The sequence below is a fragment of the Neolamprologus multifasciatus genome, chromosome 17 (assembly GCF_963576455.1).
Source record: "Neolamprologus multifasciatus chromosome 17, fNeoMul1.2, whole genome shotgun sequence".
Classification (NCBI taxonomy): domain Eukaryota; kingdom Metazoa; phylum Chordata; class Actinopteri; order Cichliformes; family Cichlidae; genus Neolamprologus; species Neolamprologus multifasciatus.
The window spans coordinates 30,973,133-30,994,512 of NC_140455.1; the positions used below are offsets into that span (position 1 = coordinate 30,973,133).

Sequence of the window (21,380 nt, forward strand, 5' to 3'; positions counted from 1 at the left end):
TCTGATTTATATGAAATACGGTTTAAGTAAACTAAAGTATAAAATACTTAGTCAGTCATTTGTTTAATAGTAACTTAACATTATATAATTCACATATAAAACTATGAATTGTAATTTTAAATGGTTTAAAAGCATGTAGAATAGCATATGTAGGCAAGTATATTTCTCCTTTTTTTTTTATCAAGAAGCAAAGACGAAAAGGAAAAAAAAGAAACAGGGCAGGGTTCGGTGGTTGAATCATCCATCCCCACCAATGCCAAAACCAAATCTACGCCCTTGACTCAAAGAGTCAAATCTAAAAAGCTAAAACCTGCCCCAAATGGGATCATGCAACAGAACAATAAATCCAAGCACACCAGCAATTCTACAAAACAGAACGGCTGTAAAACAAAAGAAGCAACGTACATGAAATGCTGTGGCAGAACGTTAAGAGACTGTGCATAAAAAATTCCCACAAACCTCAAGGAACTGAAGAAACAATCTAAATTAGTGAGGAAAAGATTCCTCGACAGTGATGCGAGAGACTGATACAGTCCTATGGAAAATGATTACTTCATGTTTTTGCTTCTGACAGTGGTTCTACAACCTATTGTAGCTACTGTGTACCTGAATACTTTCCTTTCACATGACTGGGTGAGGTGGAGGCTTATATGCACTCTGCTATATATATTAGATTAAATATCACCCAGGAGCTCAACATATACTTTCTGTTTAAAAGTGCTGCGACAGATGTCAAACTATGACACATTTAATTGTTTATTATGTACGTACTGCCTGTTATGCCATTTCAGCAATCACGCCGGATGAACATTTTCAAAACAAATCTGAAAAGGTATTTATACCGAGAAAGGTTCCTGGCTCTGTGTTAATCTTTAATTGGACTAAAAAAGGATTGGAAGCAGTTTTTCTGGCATCAGCAAGCATCAGGTCTGCCAGCACAAGACAGAGACGAAAACAGAGAGGATTTTGTGCTTCTGCCAAAGCAGACTAGGGGGTCCTGGTGCATAGTGAGCACAAATCTGGCAAATCTGATGAGCTACACAAAACCAAGTCACACAGTAGTAAAACCTGTGGGTTGTTATTTCAGAATACAGACTGCACTGTTGGGTGTTAGATATGTAAGTTTCACAATTTAGGCAATGTGCTTTCTGTGAGGGAATACGAAGCGCAGTAAGCAATCAGTTCCCCTTCAACGCCACACAGTACAGCTAAAATGGTTCCCCTCAGCCTCAAGGTGCACATTCTTTGTTCACTAATAGTGAGACAGCACCAACATAAACCATTAGCCTGATAAAGTGCCACCATCAAAAAGAGCCATATGTGAAGTAGCTATTGCTCACCGACTAAACAGGGTCATAAACTATCCATAGATGAGGCAATTACTTCTTGACCTGACACAACAACCCATTTCAGCCAATCAAACAGCGGTAGGGACCAGCATCCATGCTGCTAACCAGGTTAGCTGTGCTGCTAACTCGGGCTAAATCTGTCACACTAAATTGGATGGGGAGATTTAGTGTGGCTCCAATCCTGGGAAGCCATCTGATGTTGCTCAGTAGTCCTCTCTGCTCTGTGGGACCAGTAGTAGTGACATTTCTAGTCTGGGATAGCTAGCTAAAAAGCCAGGGAGTCCTGCCAAACGCATGTGATTTATGGGCCAGTGCAGGCTACTTTGCATATGTCCTGGTTTGGCTCTTTATTTTAAGCCTTACCTAGTGCTCATAGCTTTCATAGTATTACCTTGTGTGCAATCAAACTACTATTAGTTGAGAAAAACCCTGCTTACATTTATAGATTGCTGCTGCACAAAGTACAGTCTCTGGTTTATGGATGAGGATGGGGATAGCTTAGAGAAGGGAAATAGGACTAAAAGGGTTGAGAAAAGTCAATAAAAATGCAACAATCACACGCTGGAGGCAGGAAGTCACACATGCTGAACCTGCTTTGAGCAGTGAGGGCTCCAGCTCTATTACTAAGTCTATTTATGTACCTCACACCATCACAGGTTCAATCTGACAGCAAATGGATCAAATGGAAAGCAGCAAAGGGAATATCTAATATATAAATAATCAGCAGCATCCTAAAGAATTCAGTGTGAGTTTATTTACTGTATCTATCATATGCAGTTAGTTTTCCTTTTTTTCAGTGATCTGTAAGTTTGCAGTGATCTTTGGACACCTTAGGTTGGTGGTTCCTCACCTGCTATGTTAAATTATTAATTGTTGTCATAGTCCTGCGTCTTGGATAAAGGGGTTTTGATTTTCTTGTATTTTTCCTGGCTCTTATTGTTTTTTGGTTTTCATCGTTTCCTTTGCTCTTCGTTTTCATTCATGTTTGAGCTTTGTTGTTGTGATTTTTGGAGTCTTGCTTTTATCATCCTTCCTCCATCTCAGTCTCTATTAATTTCCCTTTGTGTTTCCATTCTCTGCTCATCTTGTTAAGTGTTAGTATTCAGACTACTACAGTTTTTCTCAGGTTATTTCCATTGTACTTTGTAGGTTAATTTTCAGTGGTGTCCTGTATTAGTTATACTTCCCACCCTCATTGTCTCTGTTGTGCTGATGTTAATCAGTTTTACCCGTGTCTGGTCCTCCACCTGTTCATCATCACTTCATCCCATTCTTAAAATTATCTCATGGAGGTGGGATGTTGCTTTAAGCAATGCATTGGCTACAAAATGAAAGAAATATTAAACTGTTATGTTGATTGTCCACAGTAGTGCTTCATCAATGAATCGTTAATATCCCTAATATATTATACAGATCTTTAAAATTTGCTCATTAAGATTAAACTCATTTTATTTTCTGGACGATTTCTTCTACAAGAATTGTTTGCTGTTGTTTTTGAAATAGACATACATCAAAATGTTTCTGCAGTGCTTCAGTAAGTAAATTTAGTTCCCCTCACCGGTTATAGCAATAATTCATTTATTAATTTCCTTTCAAAAGGAAGAAATGTAATTTCCTGGCTTGACTCCTAAATTGTCTACTTTGTGTGTGTGTGTGTTCCTGTCTAGCTATCTTTGTGAGGACTGAAATCTGCATTCTACTATACTTGTGAGAACCAGCAATCGCTTGTGAGGACACACAACTTGGTCCTCACAAATTTGAAGGCATTTTTGAGGCTCAAAATGTGGTTTTAGTGTCAGGGTTACAATTAGGTTATGGTTAGGTATAAGAAAAAGTTGTATTTAGTTAGGGGTAGGCATTCATTTTTAATGGTTAGGGTTAGGGTAAGGGGCTAGGGCAGGGGTCGGCAACCTGCGGATCCGGAGCCGCATGCGGCTCTTTTGTCCTTATACTGCGGCTTCGGGTGGTTTGGGAAAATAAATTAGAAGTATTTAGCTGAAGTGTATTTTAATTGTGTTTAGTTCTTTTTTAACTTGTAGTTCTAAATTGGAAGATTATTGTGATATTGAAATATAAAAATAAAATTATATTTTATTATTTTTCATCGCTCAAAATAAGCGTCACACTCGCGGAAGCCGGTGTATAAGTCCCATTGTAAACATATCACGGCCGACCTGACGATGTTTCCATGAACATGCTTTTCAGCATCTTTTTATTGACCACTTTTCACACACGGCTGCTGTATGCATACAGCCGGCTGTAGCTTTTCAGCTCACAGCCCGACAACACAACAGCAAAGAGAGTACAGACTTTAAGGCGGCGAGGCGTGATTGTGGGTGCCGCTCAGGTGCGTCTGACTCCCATGCAGCGGCACTGCACACCCCGCCACACATTAACCAGGTAAAATACATATTTAGGCAGAATTTTGGAAATATCTATTTTTCATTTTTTAGCAGCATGGTGCTTTTTTTCCAAATCTTTTTAAAAGACAGGTCAAGGCTCCAAAAGCCCAAAGGCGATATAACAGTTTTTGTTTGCTACATGGATCCTTTTAGTTCAGCTGGGTGTCTTTCCTTTTGTTATATTTCTTCAAGAGTTCAAAATGTGTTAATTACATAAATAAAATGTAATTTTCTCTGTAGCACTTCATGGATTTTATAAGCAACACATCTTAGTTGTTCACACAAAGCATGAAGGTAAAAAACCAATATATACAGTGTTATCTTCATTTTAGATGTCAAAAAGTATTTGCAGCTCCAGTGTTTTCTTTTGTGTTTAAACTGGGTCCAAATGGCTCTTTGGGTGTTAAAGGTTACAGACCCCTGGGCTAGGGAAAGCATTATGTCAATGAAGGTCCTCACTAAGATAGCTGAACGGGGTTGTGTGTGTGTGTGTGTAGCAGGTTTCCTATCATAAAAAAATTAACTCTGAAGTTGTTTGTCATAGACTGCTTTAAATAATTGTTCAAGTAAAATAAATGGAATCAATTGCTCAAATGAATTCATTGAAAGCATATTCACAGATATCAGTGCTGGACTTCAGTCTGCATATGTATTATTCATCAGTTGATGTAACCCAATCGCCTTTCTCATTTACAGTAATGATCCAGAGGATTTTTGTGCTTCCTGCACATATTGATGTTCAGTATAACACATCCTCAAAGTGACAGTGTTCAGCTGCTATATGTAATTTTCTGAATATACACGTTGGAAATCAGTCTCATTTATCAACACAACTTCAAGTTCTGCTGACAAACTAAACACAATTTCATTGCAACAAACTCCAACAAAAATACCATTTAGCAGAGCTACTGCTGTCCCAGCCACAAACAATATATTTGTGTTCATTGTCCAGAGGAGATCTATACCAAGAATGCTAATAAAAGCTGAAGGAACCGTGAATCACAACAGGCTTTTCAATATCCTTCTCCGGAGGACGACTCGTTCCCCTGCCATGGAAGACTCACCTTTGCACATCTGCTGTGATTGTTTGTAAATGACTGCAGCACTGATTTCAGCCTCGCATGGGATTTTCAGTGTTTGTGTAATTTGTTTGAATGGAAGGAGGTAAAATGGGAGAAAAACTGGTAATGAAGGTGGCTGCAGGAGAGATAAAAGCCACCCACAGAGACTACTGTACTATATACAAGCAAGAGCACAAGTAAAAAGCATGGACTTACAAAAGCCTCTTTTTGCTCTCCAACAGCATCACAGATATTATGGTCATGCTGTAGCCACTGCTTTGGAGTAAGCAAAGCAATACTGCAGTAATACGCTGTATGACAAAACTCCCTCTGGGATGCAGTGAATCCCTCCTTTTTCGTCTCTCTATTAGCTTGGAAATACCCTAAAATCTTTACTATAAATAACATAAATATAGAAAACTATGGGTTTTTTTAAAAGTTCTTCATTTATTAAGGTATTTATTTCCACCCTCGTCTCGCTGTCTAGGATTTACGGACACAGAATGTTCTGGTGGATGCACAGGGGTGGGCAGCATGGGTCAACAGGTCACTGTTTCCATTTTCTTGACTACACACATCAAAGTCACTACATCACTAGACCAACACCCTAATAAACACACTCCCTACTTTAGGTGTGGGGGCTGTTTTGGAAAGGGTCATGCAGTGGGTCAGCTGTCTGCTGACAGGCTTTGGGGAGGGGAGAACTCAAAACTGCACAATATCAGTCACAACAACAACAGCAAAAATTCCCTCCATAGTACTTAGAACAGAGACAATCAACATTTTTAACCACATAAGAACAATTTCTACTCACCTGGTTGACCTATATGTTTCCAGTGCCATTAGCCAGTTGTTGTTAGGTACACTAGTTCACCTACAAATATCTCATGAGCCAATCACATAGCAGCAACTCAGTGCATTTAGGGATTTAGGCATGGAAAGACAATCTGCTGTGGTTCAAACTGGGCATCAAAATGTTGATTTAAGAAAAGTGACTCTGAATCTAGCATGGTTCTCAGGGTGGTATCCTTATTCCAGAAAATCCTGACCCACTGGGATTTTCTACACATCCATCCGCAGAGGGTTTAGAGAGAATGGTCTGAAGATGAGAGAAATGCCTTGTTGGTGACAAAATTTAGAGCAGCATGCCCAGACTCCTTTTAGTGGATAGGAAGGCAAAAGTAACTCATATAGCTCAAATAAAATATGCAGAAGAGCATTTCTAAGTGCACAACATAGCCGGCAGCGATTCTGCTGCAGCAGACGACCACACTGGGTCCCGCTCCTATCAGCTGAGAATAGAAAAATGAAGCTACAACTCACAAAGGTTCAGATAAGATAAGATAAGATAAAACTTTATTAATCCCTCGGGTGGGTTCCTCTGGGAAATTCGGTTTCCAAAAAAGCACAGCACCGACAGAAGTTACAGAGTTACAGAATATTATATATATATATATATATATATATATATATATATATATATATATATATATATATATATATATATATATATACAGCGACATATATAAATAAAATATACAAAGGGGATAAATAGAATAAATAGGAATAAAAATAAAAATAAAAATACAAGTGAATTGCACATTTCAAGTATAGAGGTCTATTGCACCGTTGACTATTAACAAAAAGTATTGCACAAAAGGTAATTGCACAGTGAAGTGAAGAGGCACTACAGCTTAGTTGTTAGTTGTTCCCCCCTCCTTTGTCCTCCTGTTTCCCCTCCCTCTCCCCTCCAGAGAGGAGGTTCACCAAAACTAGAAGATTGTAGAAGATTGTGGAGGACCACAGATCCCGAAAACATTGCCTAGTGTGATAACTGTTTACTTCTGGTGCCCATTATCAGTGGTTTAGGCCACAGTGGCTGTATGATCGCATGGCATACCAAATGAGCATCATTTAAACATCACAACCAACCTGAGTATTTCTGCTGACCATGCCCATCCCTTTACCACAGGATAACGCGCCATGCAGCAACGCTAAAGTCATCTCAAACTGTGTTTTTATGAATATAATAATGAGCTCACTGGCTTCCACAGTCACCAGATCTTCATTCAGTAGAGCACTTTTGGGATGTGGTGGAAAGGAGATTTTAGGCAAACTGCAGTGACTGTATAATGCTGTCATGTTAATATGGAGCTAAATCACAGAGGAATGTGTCCAGCACCTTGTTGAATCTATGGCATGAAGAATTAAAGCAACAAAGGTCTTAACCCAGTATAAGCAAAGCAGCATAAGCAGTATGTGTGCTAACATACCCGCCAAGCTCTCTCCCTGTTTTCTCTACAAGCAGTGATTGTTATGGAGTTTTACTCATGTTAAGAACAAAACACTGAGCAGGTACAGTGATGGGTAACTAAAACAGTGGCTAACAACATGTGGCTGTACTGCCATCTGTTGACTGAAAACACACATCACATTTCCACAAATCCTCCAAAAATAATCAAGTTGTGTCATTTGTTGGGACTCAAATTTCACAAGAACACAGTTGTCATTTGTTTGTTGCATTCGGTTTAATGGTTTTGCAGCTTGACACAAAAGAAGTTAGCGTACAGATCCAGGTGATATACAGTAGTAGATGTCAAAGCGATATGCCTTTCATTGTTAATAACTCCAAATAACAATTTAGAGTCATTGCGAAACCCACAGCTCCCCCACCAACATTCTGTCCCCGTCGTTGGTAGCATTACTCCTGTTTCAATAAATACATTTAAAAAAGAAGAAGAAAAAACGCTATTCACAAATAACTTACATACCTTTCATAAACACTTTTTAAAAATAAACAAAAGCCTTTCTTATTATATTTTTGTGTACATACTAATGACTGATTTAACAGAGAGATGGAGACTGTCTGTGTAAAAAAAAATCATAATTTTTCTTACAAAAAAAAATTAATAGAAAATAACTGGAAAATCGCACTTTTCGCTTGACGAACAACTTAAACTTTCTTTACTTGTGCATTTATTTCTATCTACACAGTGTTTGGAGAATCATGTGCCATTCAAGACATTTTAGATCTAGGTCATATGATGGTATACAAATATGGTTGGTAATTTGTCTAGAAAAGCATTTGGATTAACAACAAATCTTATTTTTGAGAAACAATTTTCTTTTTCCAGTATTGTGTTACACCTGAACAAAAGCTAGAAGGATGCAAGATGTGGCATCTTAGTGAGCATCAATGTGAAGACTGTTTGATAATAAAGACTAGATCCTCAATATGGTCCGTGTATTTGCTTCCCAGAGTCTGTTATATACATGTTGCTTGAGGCAGGCTTAAATTTCCAGTCCCACAACGCACAGTGCCAGCAGCACCAAAGACACCAGGCTTAAGGTGGGCGTGATTGTGGATGCATGACCTGAGGAAGAAGAAGAAACAACATCAAACACACAAAAAAAGTGATTGAAAAGTAGGTAAAATGGGTGAAGACTTTCATTTTTATTTAATGATTTTTCTGAGCTTTACCCAGAATCTTAATCCTCCTGATTGGGCCATCTCCTCCTTCATAACGGCCGCGCACCATCATTTCATAATCTCCAACCTGAGGCATGGGGAAGTCCATGAAGTGCCAGCCAGTGATGTAGACCTTCCCATAGATGTAGCCTGACTTTCTGAACATGACCTGGCAGATGATGAGAAACATGGAAGGTCTTCAGCAATCCTGCTATCGCTATACGACACACGTGAGAAACTTGTTTGAACTCTAATTAAAAGAGTTAAAACAAACACTTTACAAACCTTGTAGTACAGCGGGAAGGAAATATTACCGAACCAGTCGTACTGGATATGATCCCACCACACATACAGCCATTTCCCTGTCCAACTGATGTATCGCCACATCCTGGGAGGATCTGGTGGTGCTGTAAAGAGATCATTTATTGAGTCTCCAAATGCAGATTTGCTCCTTATTATAAATCTTATTATAGTTATGCTGTGAGTCGTCTGTCTTACGTGGCCTCTTGGTGAACATCTCACACATTTCTCCAGGGGGTCCGAGGCCTGCTCCATTGTAGGCACGGACCTCGATGAGGTAGTGTGAATCTGGCAGCATATTTTCCAGCCTTGTCTGATTGACTGAGGCTGAGACAAAAATACGATTGGCACCTGGTTCCGGATCATCATATTTTCTCCAGTATCTGACCTAGATGACAGGATATGGGATTGTTATGGAATGGACCCCTGTTCAACTGATTGTTAATGCAACTATCTAATGTCTCTGCGATTCTGTACCTGGTATCCCTCAATATACTGTTGTAGGCCTGTTCCAGTGTCAACCACTGGCAGCCACCAAACCAGAGCTTCAGTGGAGGACACAGGCCTAGCGTAGATATCTGTTGGAGATTCTGTAGGTACTGGAGAAGATGGAGAAAAATGAAATTGAAAAAAGGTGCTCATAGTTTCCACGGTAATAAAAACAGGAATGTGATCAAGCCCAAAGCAAAGTTCTTACCATCTCGTGGATAGTAGATGACCTTTGTGAGGGTGTAGGGTCCGTCTCCTTTCACATTAAATGACTTGATCTTCACCTGAAACTCTCGCACCTGGAAGTCTTCCTCAGTGGGGATGAAATAGGTGTCTCTGTGAACGTGTCGTCTCGTCTCAGGGTCCGAGATGGTCTCGTACCACCAGTCGTAAGCATCGTGAGGCTTAAACGCGACGATGTAGCCAAACTTCTTACCATAGAAGTACCAAGGCTCCACGGGCTAAAGGTAACAAGTTGAAACAGTTTCCAGTAAAATTCAACTGTTAAAATGGAACTTGCGAATGAGGAAGTCAAGCAGAGACACCTACTGTCCACGTGATGATTATCTCACCATTTCGACCTCCATAACCGGCCAGATTGGTGGGAGACACAACTGGTGCTGAGGGCAGGAAAATAGTTTATCATTAGTATTTTTAAAATAGCATATCTAACATATCACAACTTCAATTTTTTTTTTTATCCTTACGAGCGTCCCAGGTTTTGATCTTGAGGGAGGGGATACTGGCCTCTCCGGAGCCATGCTCATTAATAGCAATGATCCTAAACTGATATTCCATCCAAGGATACAAGTCTGTCACTTCTGCTTTCTCCATACTGCCATCAAGAACAGTTGGAGCTGAAGGACACAAGGAACATTTAAATCAAATGATGCAATAATAATAAATATATCTATTATGTTTTAAGTAATTTATATCATAAAGAATCACGGATCATACTAATTAGTTTCAGAGCCTAAAAATAGTAAAGGATGCTTTAGTTTATCATATCTGTGGCGTGAGTTGGCCCCCTGCTGGCAGCGAGCAGTACTCACAAGTGCTGGCATTCCTCCAGTCATCTTCATATAGAGCCCAGTAGTGTCTGGTCTGAATGGTATAGTAGAGAATAGGGCTATTATGCTCAGCTCCTTTAGTCCACCACAGCTTCACCCACGTGTCCCCAATCTCTTCCACCCGAATCACACCAGGAGGACCAGGAACACCTGGGGTTTGGGGATCAGATGAGGGAGGAGAATGAAAACACATGGAGAAATGAGTATAAGGGGTATAATCATAATATGATAAAAAATAATTCCAGTTTTTCTGTAGTCACTTTTATTCAGTAGTGTTGCTTTGTTCTAGGATATCAGAACAGACTTTAATGGCAAAAGATGTCATGCCTATTTGCTAGCATGGAAAAATATTGAGCTGGGGGTGGGTTCCCAAGTAGCTTGCAGATCTGCAGCAACACTAGGCAGGGTACAGCAGCTTACATAGCATATTTTTATACGAGATTTCCTCATTGGATCCATGGAAATGTAACAGCTTTGCCATCACTTGCTGATGTGGGCTGGCACTGAGAACTTTCCTTCACAGCTTTCTAAGACTATACTTGACTCTTTACATCTGTGTTCACCTCATGCTGAGACTGACCTACAATCTTGAGATCACAGTAGGCAGTGTCACTGTCCACAACAGTCTGAGCCGTGCAGGTGTAGCGACCTTCGTGCCAAATTTGAGCGTTCAATATTTTCAGGTCGCCAACACCATCTTCGTTCTAAATGTCAGGAAACAACAGCATAATAGAAGGAAGGAAACCCAAAGGAGAGAAGGATAATGAGAAAAGTGGGTGAAGAAGACAGAGGATCTTTAGTCTGCATCTTCGAAGAAGGTTTAACATAAATATGGCTGTAATAAATCACCAACCCTACCATGACACGTTCATATTGTTGCCACTCTGCATTAAAGTCGATGACTCTGAAGTCTATAGCCCAGATAAATGTGATGTCCAGCATGGGGTCGTATGAAGCTTCACACTTCAGAATCACCTCGTCACCAACTTTAGCCTCAGTGTCCTCAGGTGCTACTGTGATGCTGGTAGCCTCTAAGTAAAAGAATATTATAAATACACTTAAAAATCATTCTAGATTGCGGGATCTTTACTCTGTTTAGATGCACACATATACATGCGCTGACCTGTGATGGTGAGATAGCCAGAGCTGTTGGCCTTTCCTCTGTCATTCTCCGCAAAGCAGTTGTAAACCCCTTCATCGTTTTTGGTGGCATTCAAGATCTCCAGACTCCCATCAAACAGGATTGAAATGCTGTGAATATGGACATAAGCAGTTAAGCTTCCTGATGTGCCTTTTTTCAACAAGCAAAGGAGTAAAGCTGAGGTATTAGGCTGACCGTGAGCTGTTGTAGAGGAGCTCTTTGCCCTTTGTCCAGGTGAATCGAGGTCTAGGAGCCGCTCTGGGTTTACACTCAATCACCACACGTCCGTCTTTAGCTCCGAGAAGCTGCTTCTTCACAGGGTTGAACTCGAATGTTGGCGCACAGGCTGGAGGGAGGTTAGAAGTGTCATTTTGTGTTTAATACCTGTCTTAAACCATAATGTAGCAGTTCAGTTGTGCTTTTAAATGTCAAAGTTCACTAAATCAGAGTACCGATGACTCGCAGCTCAGCGTTGGCGTATTTGATGCCCCAGTAGTTCTCAGCGATGCACTGATACATCCCGGAGTCAGCAAAAGTCAGGCTGGAAAACTTCAGCTCACCTTTACCATACTAGAAAACACACAACCCAAACGTGTACTTGAGCCAAAGAAGACTTACACACAGCAACTGTAAAGCCAAGCTGAGATATCATATTGCCCAGTTTCTCACAACATGTCAAAGAGTTTTTACCATATATCCATCTTTATACCAGCGGATGAAAGGGAAGGGTTTCCCTGATGCCACACAGCGCATGCTGTGCTCTGAGCCAATGTCTTTCATCGTGTTATTGATGGTCTCTGCCCACTCCGGAGCAGCTGGAAAAACACAATGGGAATCACTATACATTACTGGATAACACAGACAGGCAAGTCACTGAGCTCTGACAAATGACTTACACTCCACGTAGAGCCAGGCCTTGTGCCAGTCCTTTCCTTTAGTGTTGATGGCTTCACACTCATAAAATCCCACATCTTCGTACTGTACATTAAACAGATGAAGCACGGCCCCCGATTCACTGATTTCATGATTAGCTGGGAGGTCTGTAGCATCAACCTTCCTCCATACAATATGTGGGATGGGACTGTGCAGAAAATATAGTTAGTTTGTTGATGTGATAGTAAAGCAAACTAACTAGAGGCTCTTCTTTGATGCAGTCCCTACAGATAAAGGTATAAAAAAATAAAAGTATTTTAAAAAGTATAAAAAAAAATGTCTCAGACCACCAGCCAGTTTAAATTAACAGAACTGTTCATTACCCAAATCATTTTTCTATTTCTGTAATAGGCAATCCAAGAATATTCACAAACTCTTTGTACAAAATAATCTTAATGTAAAATATAATTGTTCTCCATAAATTTTCAATTTTACTGTTGTAAAAAAGCAGAAAAAAGTATGACTCATTATTTTTGGATTAAGAAGCAAAATTACAGTTTTTTACTTGCATATTTGAACAGAAAAATTTGTTTTAATGAGATCTCCCTATTTTACGAGAAAATGGGGAAACATGGGAACCGTTTGGAATTAATCTGCATTCGTTTTACTTAAATCGCTTTGGAAAACACTATCTAATGTCTAAAGTCCTGGTTAAGGTTAGGGATAAGGTTATAGTTAGGTTTAAGGTGCTGTCAGCATTAATCTTGTTAAAATGACGTTAACACCATAACCGCATTAATGCGACAAATCGCCATTAGTGAGTTAACGCGGATCTTCCCACTAACGCATTAATGAGCTAACCGCGCTGATGAGTTGACGCCGTGCTGACAGCACTAGTTTAGGAATAAGGTTAGGGCTGGAATACATGGCTGGGACGTGTATTACCCTGGGAGAGTCATTCTACTGGATTTTATCCATAACTCAGGCGTAGCATAAGAACGCAGAAGGAACACCTCAGGACTTGACAAAATCATCACTGTATTACACCTCGGGAGTGAGAACAGGCTGAATTTGAACATAAAAATGTGAATTGAGTTTGTAATTTGCCAATAAAGTTTTTAGTTTTACACAAGTTTTTGACAGATCACTCGAATAGTTTTATTTTCTTGTTTTTATGACAGTTAGTCAAATAAATTGGTTAGGCACTGTACATGAATGCAAACTTAAGAATAATTTAAACAATATAACACAAGATATTCAAAAGATATAACGTTCCTATTTGGAACACGTAAGTATACAACCCCTTTAGTTACAGACTGTTTCCAGGTTTTCTTGAGTTTGAAACAGGACTATAATATTTCAGTGGTTTTTAAATATGGATTTTGACTCAGTCATTTAACAATCCAAACATTTTTTCTTTTTGAGCCATTCTTCTTTGCATTTCTCTGCATGTGATTGTATTTCTATTGAAAGTCCAGTTTCTGTAAATGACTTACAAATGACTGCAAAAAGTTGTTTTCACGTGGCATCTGCTCGCATTTATACCAATTAATTATCAGTAAAAGGGAATCAAATGTGTGCTCTTGTTACCTTGCCTAGTTTAAAAAAAAAAGGCAACTATTTCCATTATTGTTTCCACATAAACTCTTTCCTATGGTATTTGAATGCATCAGTGTTATCCAATGCTTGCATGTGTACATGAATTATACTAAGAAAAACTTACTTTCCAAGAGCAAAGCATTCTAATGTAATATTAGCGGCCAGCATGGCAGTCGTATCTGGGAACTTCACCCTGATGTCTGCTGGGTATTTTCTCTCCTCACCTGGAAGAAAAGTCTTCATTATATATACAATAATAAAGCATGCAAAAATCCTTTTCTGGTATCGTTGCAGCACGGTGACTAACCATCTTCAGGGGGTAAGGGGATGAGAGGGATGAATTTGGAGAAAACACTCTTTCCTAAGACGGGACTAGAAACAAAGCAAGAGTAGTTTCCCACATCCTGAGCTTCCACCTTGGCAATGTAGAGGTTCCCAGTCTTCTGGGAGACAAACCTACGACGGTCTGTGTTCAGGAACACTGGGAACTCATTGTAGATCCAGCGGTAGGTAACCTCCTCTGAAAGGGAACAGAAAGAGGGAGAGATTTCTTGTTTGCACCTCTGAAATCTACACACTGTTTGAATGATGAATTTTAGGTGTAATTCTTGAAGACATGTACATACGTGGCCAGGCTTTTGGAGGTACACACAACAGAACTGCTCCCTGTCCTTCTTTGACATAAACTGGCTCTCTCTCTTCATCAGGAAACTCACCCATAACTACACAGAAAGTACACGGGGGTCAAAGTTCAGCCACTGCAAAACTGCTCAAAGGTGTGAATAAGCTTTAGTCATTAAGGAGCTCAATGAGTCAACACAGTGTTTGATAAGTATTATGATTCAAAGAGCATGTTGTCCTCTCTTCTGTAAATGGTACTTACATAGTGCCTTTCTACGTAGTTAAATGTTCAATTTGCTTTTCCTACAAGTCTCTATCACCCAATCACACACAAATTTGTACCGCTCTTGTACTGGTAGATTTACTGGTAGCTTTTATTTGTTCGTTCTACCACCTGAGCAGGCTACCACCTTAGTGATTTGGAACTGCCATACCTGGCTTAGGTTTTTTCCATTTGATCTCCACCTAGTCTTTATCTGTATGCCAGCCAACGTTACAGTTGAAATTAATGCATAAATATCAACACTAAAACAATGTGGACCAGTCAAGGAACTCAATTGTCACAACCTTAATGAGTTGGAGATAATGTGAGTAGACACGCTGTCAAACCTGAAGCTAAAGCCAAGAACATATTCAGCTCAAGTGTCAACACTGAACTTAAGCAGGAATGCCGTGTTTGGTGGTATTCACTTTCAAATACATTTTTAATTTTATTTCTTTGACTTTTTGCTTTTAATTCAGTTCGGTTTCAGTTTAGTTTAAAAAGCAGTTTTGGTCTTTATTATTTTTTATTGTATGGAAGGCATACGTCAAAGGCAAGACTTAGGAAAGTCAATACAGTTAATAGAATAAAGACACACAACTTGACTCACATTCTTGTAGGCATCCAAAATGTCAATAAATATGACCATCAAAGCCTTAAAAGACAAGTTTTAATAACAACTCTTTACTAAATTAACAAACACAAAAACTAAGAATGTTTCCTGTATATTTTTTAAGTTCGTTTTATTTCGTTTTTTCAAATGTCTAGTTTAAAGTTTTATTTGAGTGACCTAAAATGTTTTGGGTTTTTTTTAATATAGTTTTAGTTTTTAGTTCAGTTTTAACTATATTAACATTATACTCACATCCAAACTTGACTCTGGCCTCTTTGCTGATAACGGTGCCGTAAATATTCCTGGCCACACAGACGTACGTCCCAGCATGTTTCTTCTGGATTGGATTGGTGATTACCAAATTCCCCCCCACCAGGCTGTAGTGTTCATCCGGCTGCTCCTTGAGCTTGATTTCCCAGTTATCCCGACGCCACCTAACAGCAATTCAAATGTGACATCCTGTAATGTAATTTAACGTATTTCTTATTTAGGAAAACTATCTTGCACCGGCTTGTAACCTGTATGTAGCTGGGGGGTTAGCACGTGCTCTGCAGTTCATGGAGATTCTCCCATCGGGTGAGTCTTCGATGTAAACCACATCCACAGGCTCCTCTTCAAATATGGGGCCGTAACCAGTAGCATCCTCTGATACAGAACAAATTAGTTAGCTTATACATATTAGATCATAAATAATCCTGAATTAGCTCTTTTAGAGTCCTTTTATTATGACAAAACCAACTCACCACCGTATATTCTGGGCTCACCAAACAAAACTGCCACTAGAAGAGTAGAAACATTAAACATTAAAGGCTGCACAGTAATATCTTTTTTTTTCCTCGACATCATTTTGAGAGAGCATGTGTTATTTTTAGGCATCATTAGTTTTCTTACCTGTGAGGGAGGGGAAGGAGGAGAGAGCCAGCAGCAATAAAGCAGTGGAAGCCATGGCAGTCAGCAGACTGACTCAGATGGATGGAGGTGGATGGTGAGAAAAGTCGATGGACAGGACATGAACCGGGGAGGGCTGAAAGAGACAGAGAGGAAGGAGAGCTTTTCCTTCAGGATCTACGTCATCATTTGTTTCATTATCCAGTTCAACTTATTTTATATCTTCAAAACACTTATGTCACTCAAAACAGGCTAATGACACTACATGCTATTTACAGGACTGCAGACCAGAAGCAGTCAGTGCAGAGCAAGCTGGAATCCGCCCTGTGAATATAAATGATTCAGGATGTCAGTGACTCAGCAGTACAATGCAGTGTGAGCTGGGTGGGTGCACAACCACGAGAACGTGCACCTGCACAAACACGCATACCTGCACTGTCTGAGTGCACGCTCAAACACTGAAACTCCACAACTGCCTGCATATGAACAAAACACATTGTAGCTCAGCATTACTTAAAGGCTCCCGCAGTGCCATGAAACATGCTTACACATCACTCCTACAGGATGAAATGACAGGACTGCTGCTGTGTGTTGGTGTGTGTGTTTGCAACAGCAGAAAACTATGTCAAACATGACACAGTGTGAAAAACTGAAGGAATGACTCACAGAGGCATGGATATGTAACAGGATGAGTTAAGCTGGAAATTGGATATCTCTGTGTAAAGTTTTAAAATCTCTTGTGGAGAACACATTTTATATCATTATCTCATTAAGAAATTGAGGAATCCCTGTATGATTATCTGTTTTTCCCCTGTCTTGGCAGTGTTTGCTACTTTGCAGCTGTGCTGGGGACCAAGTGGCAACCGGTAAATGCAGTTCCAGGACTGGCCACTTGAGGCTGACTCCAAGAGCCAATCAGTTACCATAACCAGGGGTGCACATAAGTGGTCCGCAGGTGCACATTCGCACCAGATAAGAAGTTGCAACGCACGTTTGCGTACATATAAAAGGCATTGTTTTTGTCCGCTAAAGTGGGATTTTCACGGCATATTCTGCACCACATCTCTGTGCGTTCATCATTTGTTTGAAGCCAACTCACCTCCTGCAACCACTTTTCCGAGAATACGCGCTTCTTTTGCGGTTTGGACTCCTTCTGACATTTCTTTGCAGGTGGAGGAACACCAAAGTAATTGCTTAAAGGAGTTTGCTTCTTCGACATCTTTAAGAGTTCTAAACAAATGTCTGTCCTCTTTCAGAAAATCTAATGTACGCAAACGTGCGTTGCAGCTTCTTATCTGGTGCGCGTCTTTTATTTTGACAGCGAATGTGCACCTGCAGACCACTTATGTGCACTCCTGACCATAACTCCCATTTTAAAATACTGTTATTTACAACAGAAATACACAGATTTACAGCCCTGTGCAGATAGGTTCTTTTTTAGTATTAATGGGTAATTTATCTCTTCATAACAACTGTAGGGGTAGAGATTAATGTAACCCATTTAAGGTTTACAGCTTTGCACGTGCTAGCTATCTATTTGATCTCACCATCGCTAATTAGGGTCACTGAATTTCTATCAGTTATCTAAAAGATAATATATTCTGTTTTGTTCTTCCAATAAGTCTATTTTTGTCATCAACTTTACCATTTTATTTGTGTGTTATTTAGCATTATTGTAGCACCCATTCAGTCTATGGATGCTCCTAGCTAAATAAGCTTACTAGCCCTCAATTCTTACCTTTAACTACGATCAATTCATGCTCCAAAAAAGCAAGATGGCAACAACAGTAAGTTAAAGTTAAGGTTTTAAATCAGCAAAGCCACATCTACAACATAGTATGTAGATAGAATTTGGTTTTAATAAGCAAACAAGCCATCTCAGAGGTTGTTTTAGTTATACTGTTTTATGCAAGGCTGCTTTAGTTAGCACCCTTTGTGTAAGCCCACTGATAGCTAACTAAAGGCTTCTTCCCCTTTTTCAGTTTACTGTAAATATAGATGGAAATATGGAAAATGTTTTGCATAAGAATGACAACTAAAATCTTTAGTCGTAGTTTAAGCAACTCTGTTATAAACTGTAAGCTGACCTTGTTTGTTGCTTATATGACATTTACATTTCAGGTTTCAATATTTAACCTCCTAGGACCTGGCGTCCACATATGTGGACATCACATTTTGGGTTATTTAGACCAAAATACTCAATTTTGCTCTACAAGGGCCTGAGATCCACTTACGAGGACATTATACTGCTACTGTTCTATCGAAATTTCAAATGAATATCCTCATATGTGGCTCTCATTTTTCTTATAAACCAAAATAAGGTAAAAAAAAAATAATAATCTGCTAATTCTTTGTTTTTACATTCATCAGGTCCCAATATGCCCAAATATGAAAGAGAAATTGAAAATGCATGCTGTGGAAGAGTTCGGGTCTCAGGAGGTTAAAAAAGGAATGAAGGAAAAGCCTGACTCTGTAATTGTGACGAATCTTGTTGTGGGATTAGTGGGGGTAAATGCTACTTGGCAGCTTCTCATTTTTGTATTAGTGTTGCAAAGTGCACTGGTTCGACACAGAATAGACAACTACTACAGCTATGTATGCAAGTTACTTCACTTTACATAGCCAAATACTATTTATAAATTTCCTTGAAGTCTCTGCTGACTTGTTGAGGATACAAGAGCTGCAGACTTCTCTTTTGTGTCTGCCGCTGGTTCAAAATGTATCGGAAATCTTTCAATTTGCTCTAAACCATCATCAACTCAGGCTTACAATGGATAATCTTCATACACTGTCACATGGAATGAGGCCGTATTAAACTGAACATAATAAACATTACATTTATATAGTTAAAGGCATATACTGTATGCATGAAAACTAAAATTAACATGCACTTCACTTTAGTAATGTAAACTTTAAAAGGCAAATTGAAGCTGAACAGATATGGTAAAAAAAAATGTGGCAAAAAAATAGACCTAGAAAGGGCCAAACAGCCATCATTCTCAGTTAGCAGCGTCTGTCTCAAACAAGCAGAAAGAGGGAGTGAGAGAGCAGAGGCATACACCCAGTAGCTTATCCACATGCAGAGACTGCAGCAGTGACTTCTCAAAGGCCCTCATGATGACTCAGCACTAATGTCACCATAGCTGCACAGCTATGCGTCTGTGCACCTTGTCCTAAGATGAAAGTACACCTCTTTTGCATCTACGATATGGGTACACAAATCTGCACACATAGGCTACATTGAAAGTGTGCAAACACATTCAGAAATCACTTTTATATATAGTACTTTCATACAGCTTTGGCTTTGCAGATTAAAGTTGCAATCTGTCATAATGGAAATTCTGATCAATTCATCTGAGTTTGTTTTCATGCGATTCCCAGCTGGCAATAATCCCATCACCATCCTCTTTTGACAGGCCAGAAAAAAATTTAGGTCAGCACACGTATTAAGCCTCAAGTCTCTCTCGGGGGCTGACTGGATAACCATGTTTGCACGCGGCTTTTGTGGCTGCCAGAAATCACATTCATAGTAATGTTAGAATTCAGCAACAGGGCACTCGAGTAATGCTGCTTTAATCTTGAGTTTGCTGGGTTACTTATGCACGGGCATTTGGATCACAAGTGATGTAAATGACAGAATAAAGACACACGAGGCTGAATAAGGAATAATCAGAATCGTGCAGCCAAATCCATTTGGTGAAGGACTTTTCAGCATCTGAAAGGAGGCGTTACACTCGTCACATCTTTTACAATCTGTTAAATCCCAGCAGACAAGGGGAAAAGAGAGAACGTGTAGGGGAGGGACACAATCCTGCGATGTGAGCAAACACATTTGAAGTTGCCTTGGTTATACTGACTCTTACAGATACTTCCATTTCTTTCACACAATGCAACAAATACACTGAACACTACAGTGCAGGCCGTTTGCGGCACTAATCTGGCTGACTGTTAAGTTCATATTCAAAGGGGATGCAGGATGTGGCTCTATAGCAATACACATTTAATTTAACAATAATTCAGAATTAATGTTTTAAGAGGATAGATGTTCCAGCGCATATATACAGCAGTTTGGGCCAATAAGGGAGTAGCCCTGACTAATACTTTCCCAAGCAGATGGCATAATGGATCCACTGCACTCTGCGTCCTTGACGCATCCAGTATGAGACACTTTCACCTTGAGTCTCCTCCCTGCATCCACTGATGCACTTTTTTAAAAAGCATGTGCTGCAGTCGATTCACTCTGAACTAAACCTGCAGAGTGAAATGCAAAGCCAGACAGCGCTGACTTTGTCGCAGTCTTCAGTCTTTTAAAGTAACTGCGCAGTTCCTTACATCACTTCACCCCTATGACGACTGAGCGGCACCGGTAATTCACTGCTCTGCATTGCGGTACTCCAGAGCCGGTCCATTTCCACACTCCAGCTCTCAAAGCACCCCCGGTTTATTCTCACATCTCACCAAGAGACAATTGTGTCATGCACGCGCTGCGGTGTCGTTCTTACCTTTTGAGGCGGAATGAGAAATTTCAGCGCACTGTCTTCATGGCACACCTGGACCCGAACCGCAACGTGCCACAGAGCCCACCCCGCCGGAGCGTCCCGTTCAGATGAACTTTTCTATTGGATGAGAGAGGCTGAGTGGCAGGTCATGGTTAGCGGGGAGGAGGCGGCTGCGATTGGCTTTCGAGAGAGGGAGGATGAGGATGGGAGGGATGCGAGCATCATGCTTGTGCGCATCCCAGACGAGGGAAATAAAGTCACAGTGGGGGAAAAAAAATAATTGGTTCAGTCATAATAAGTATTAAAAATAAATCAATAAAATTAAAGGAGGAAATATATTAAGGCGAGTTATTGAATTGCTGTCATCTGATTGAAAATAAAGTACAAGGGCAGGTTATAACTTGGCACTCCAATGCACTAAAGATTTCGCAGGAATTTGGAAATTTATTATAATACAAAGGGATTTGGGAAATTTGAAAAAAAAAAAAGACATAAAGGAAAGCTTCCTATAGCTGATGCGGCCATGTGCTGTGCATCTTAAATGACCTGCAGATTAATTATTAATGGTGGATTGCAGACCAGGCGAGGTACAAGGATTCCTTACAATACAATAACATAATTAATCCTACAGTTTTTTGTTTTGTTTTTTTACCTATCCTACAAGTTTTGTACTTTTTTAAGTAAAAGTACAAAACTATTAAAGTAAACTACTTAAAGTATCTCAAGTAAGTTCTTACTCTATGA

General features: G+C 39.7%; 1 protein-coding gene and 1 long non-coding RNA gene across 2 annotated transcripts; one reads left to right on the plus strand and one right to left on the minus strand.

Moving 5' to 3' along the window:
* Positions 1-32: 32 nt before the first annotated feature.
* LOC146499644 (uncharacterized) lies at positions 33-7,558 on the plus strand. The gene is made up of 3 exons (XR_014870124.1): positions 33-3,171; positions 3,205-3,232; positions 4,181-7,558. It is a non-coding gene; the product is annotated as an uncharacterized LOC146499644 (long non-coding RNA).
* Positions 7,322-20,773, minus strand: cntn1b (contactin 1b). The gene is made up of 24 exons (XM_085137454.1): positions 20,640-20,773; positions 16,141-16,273; positions 15,993-16,028; positions 15,768-15,894; positions 15,502-15,683; positions 14,380-14,475; positions 14,061-14,273; positions 13,878-13,977; positions 12,178-12,362; positions 11,972-12,096; positions 11,734-11,851; positions 11,477-11,627; positions 11,264-11,391; positions 10,999-11,171; positions 10,721-10,844; positions 10,123-10,290; positions 9,778-9,927; positions 9,620-9,690; positions 9,279-9,531; positions 9,059-9,180; positions 8,780-8,969; positions 8,567-8,688; positions 8,294-8,450; positions 7,322-8,186 (listed from the first exon to the last, which is right to left on the minus strand). The coding sequence occupies exons 2-24, from the start codon at positions 16,193-16,195 to the stop codon at positions 8,104-8,106; spliced, it is 3,129 nt and encodes a 1,042-aa protein (XP_084993580.1). The 5' UTR covers positions 16,196-16,273; positions 20,640-20,773; the 3' UTR covers positions 7,322-8,103.
* Positions 20,774-21,380: the final 607 nt, after the last annotated feature.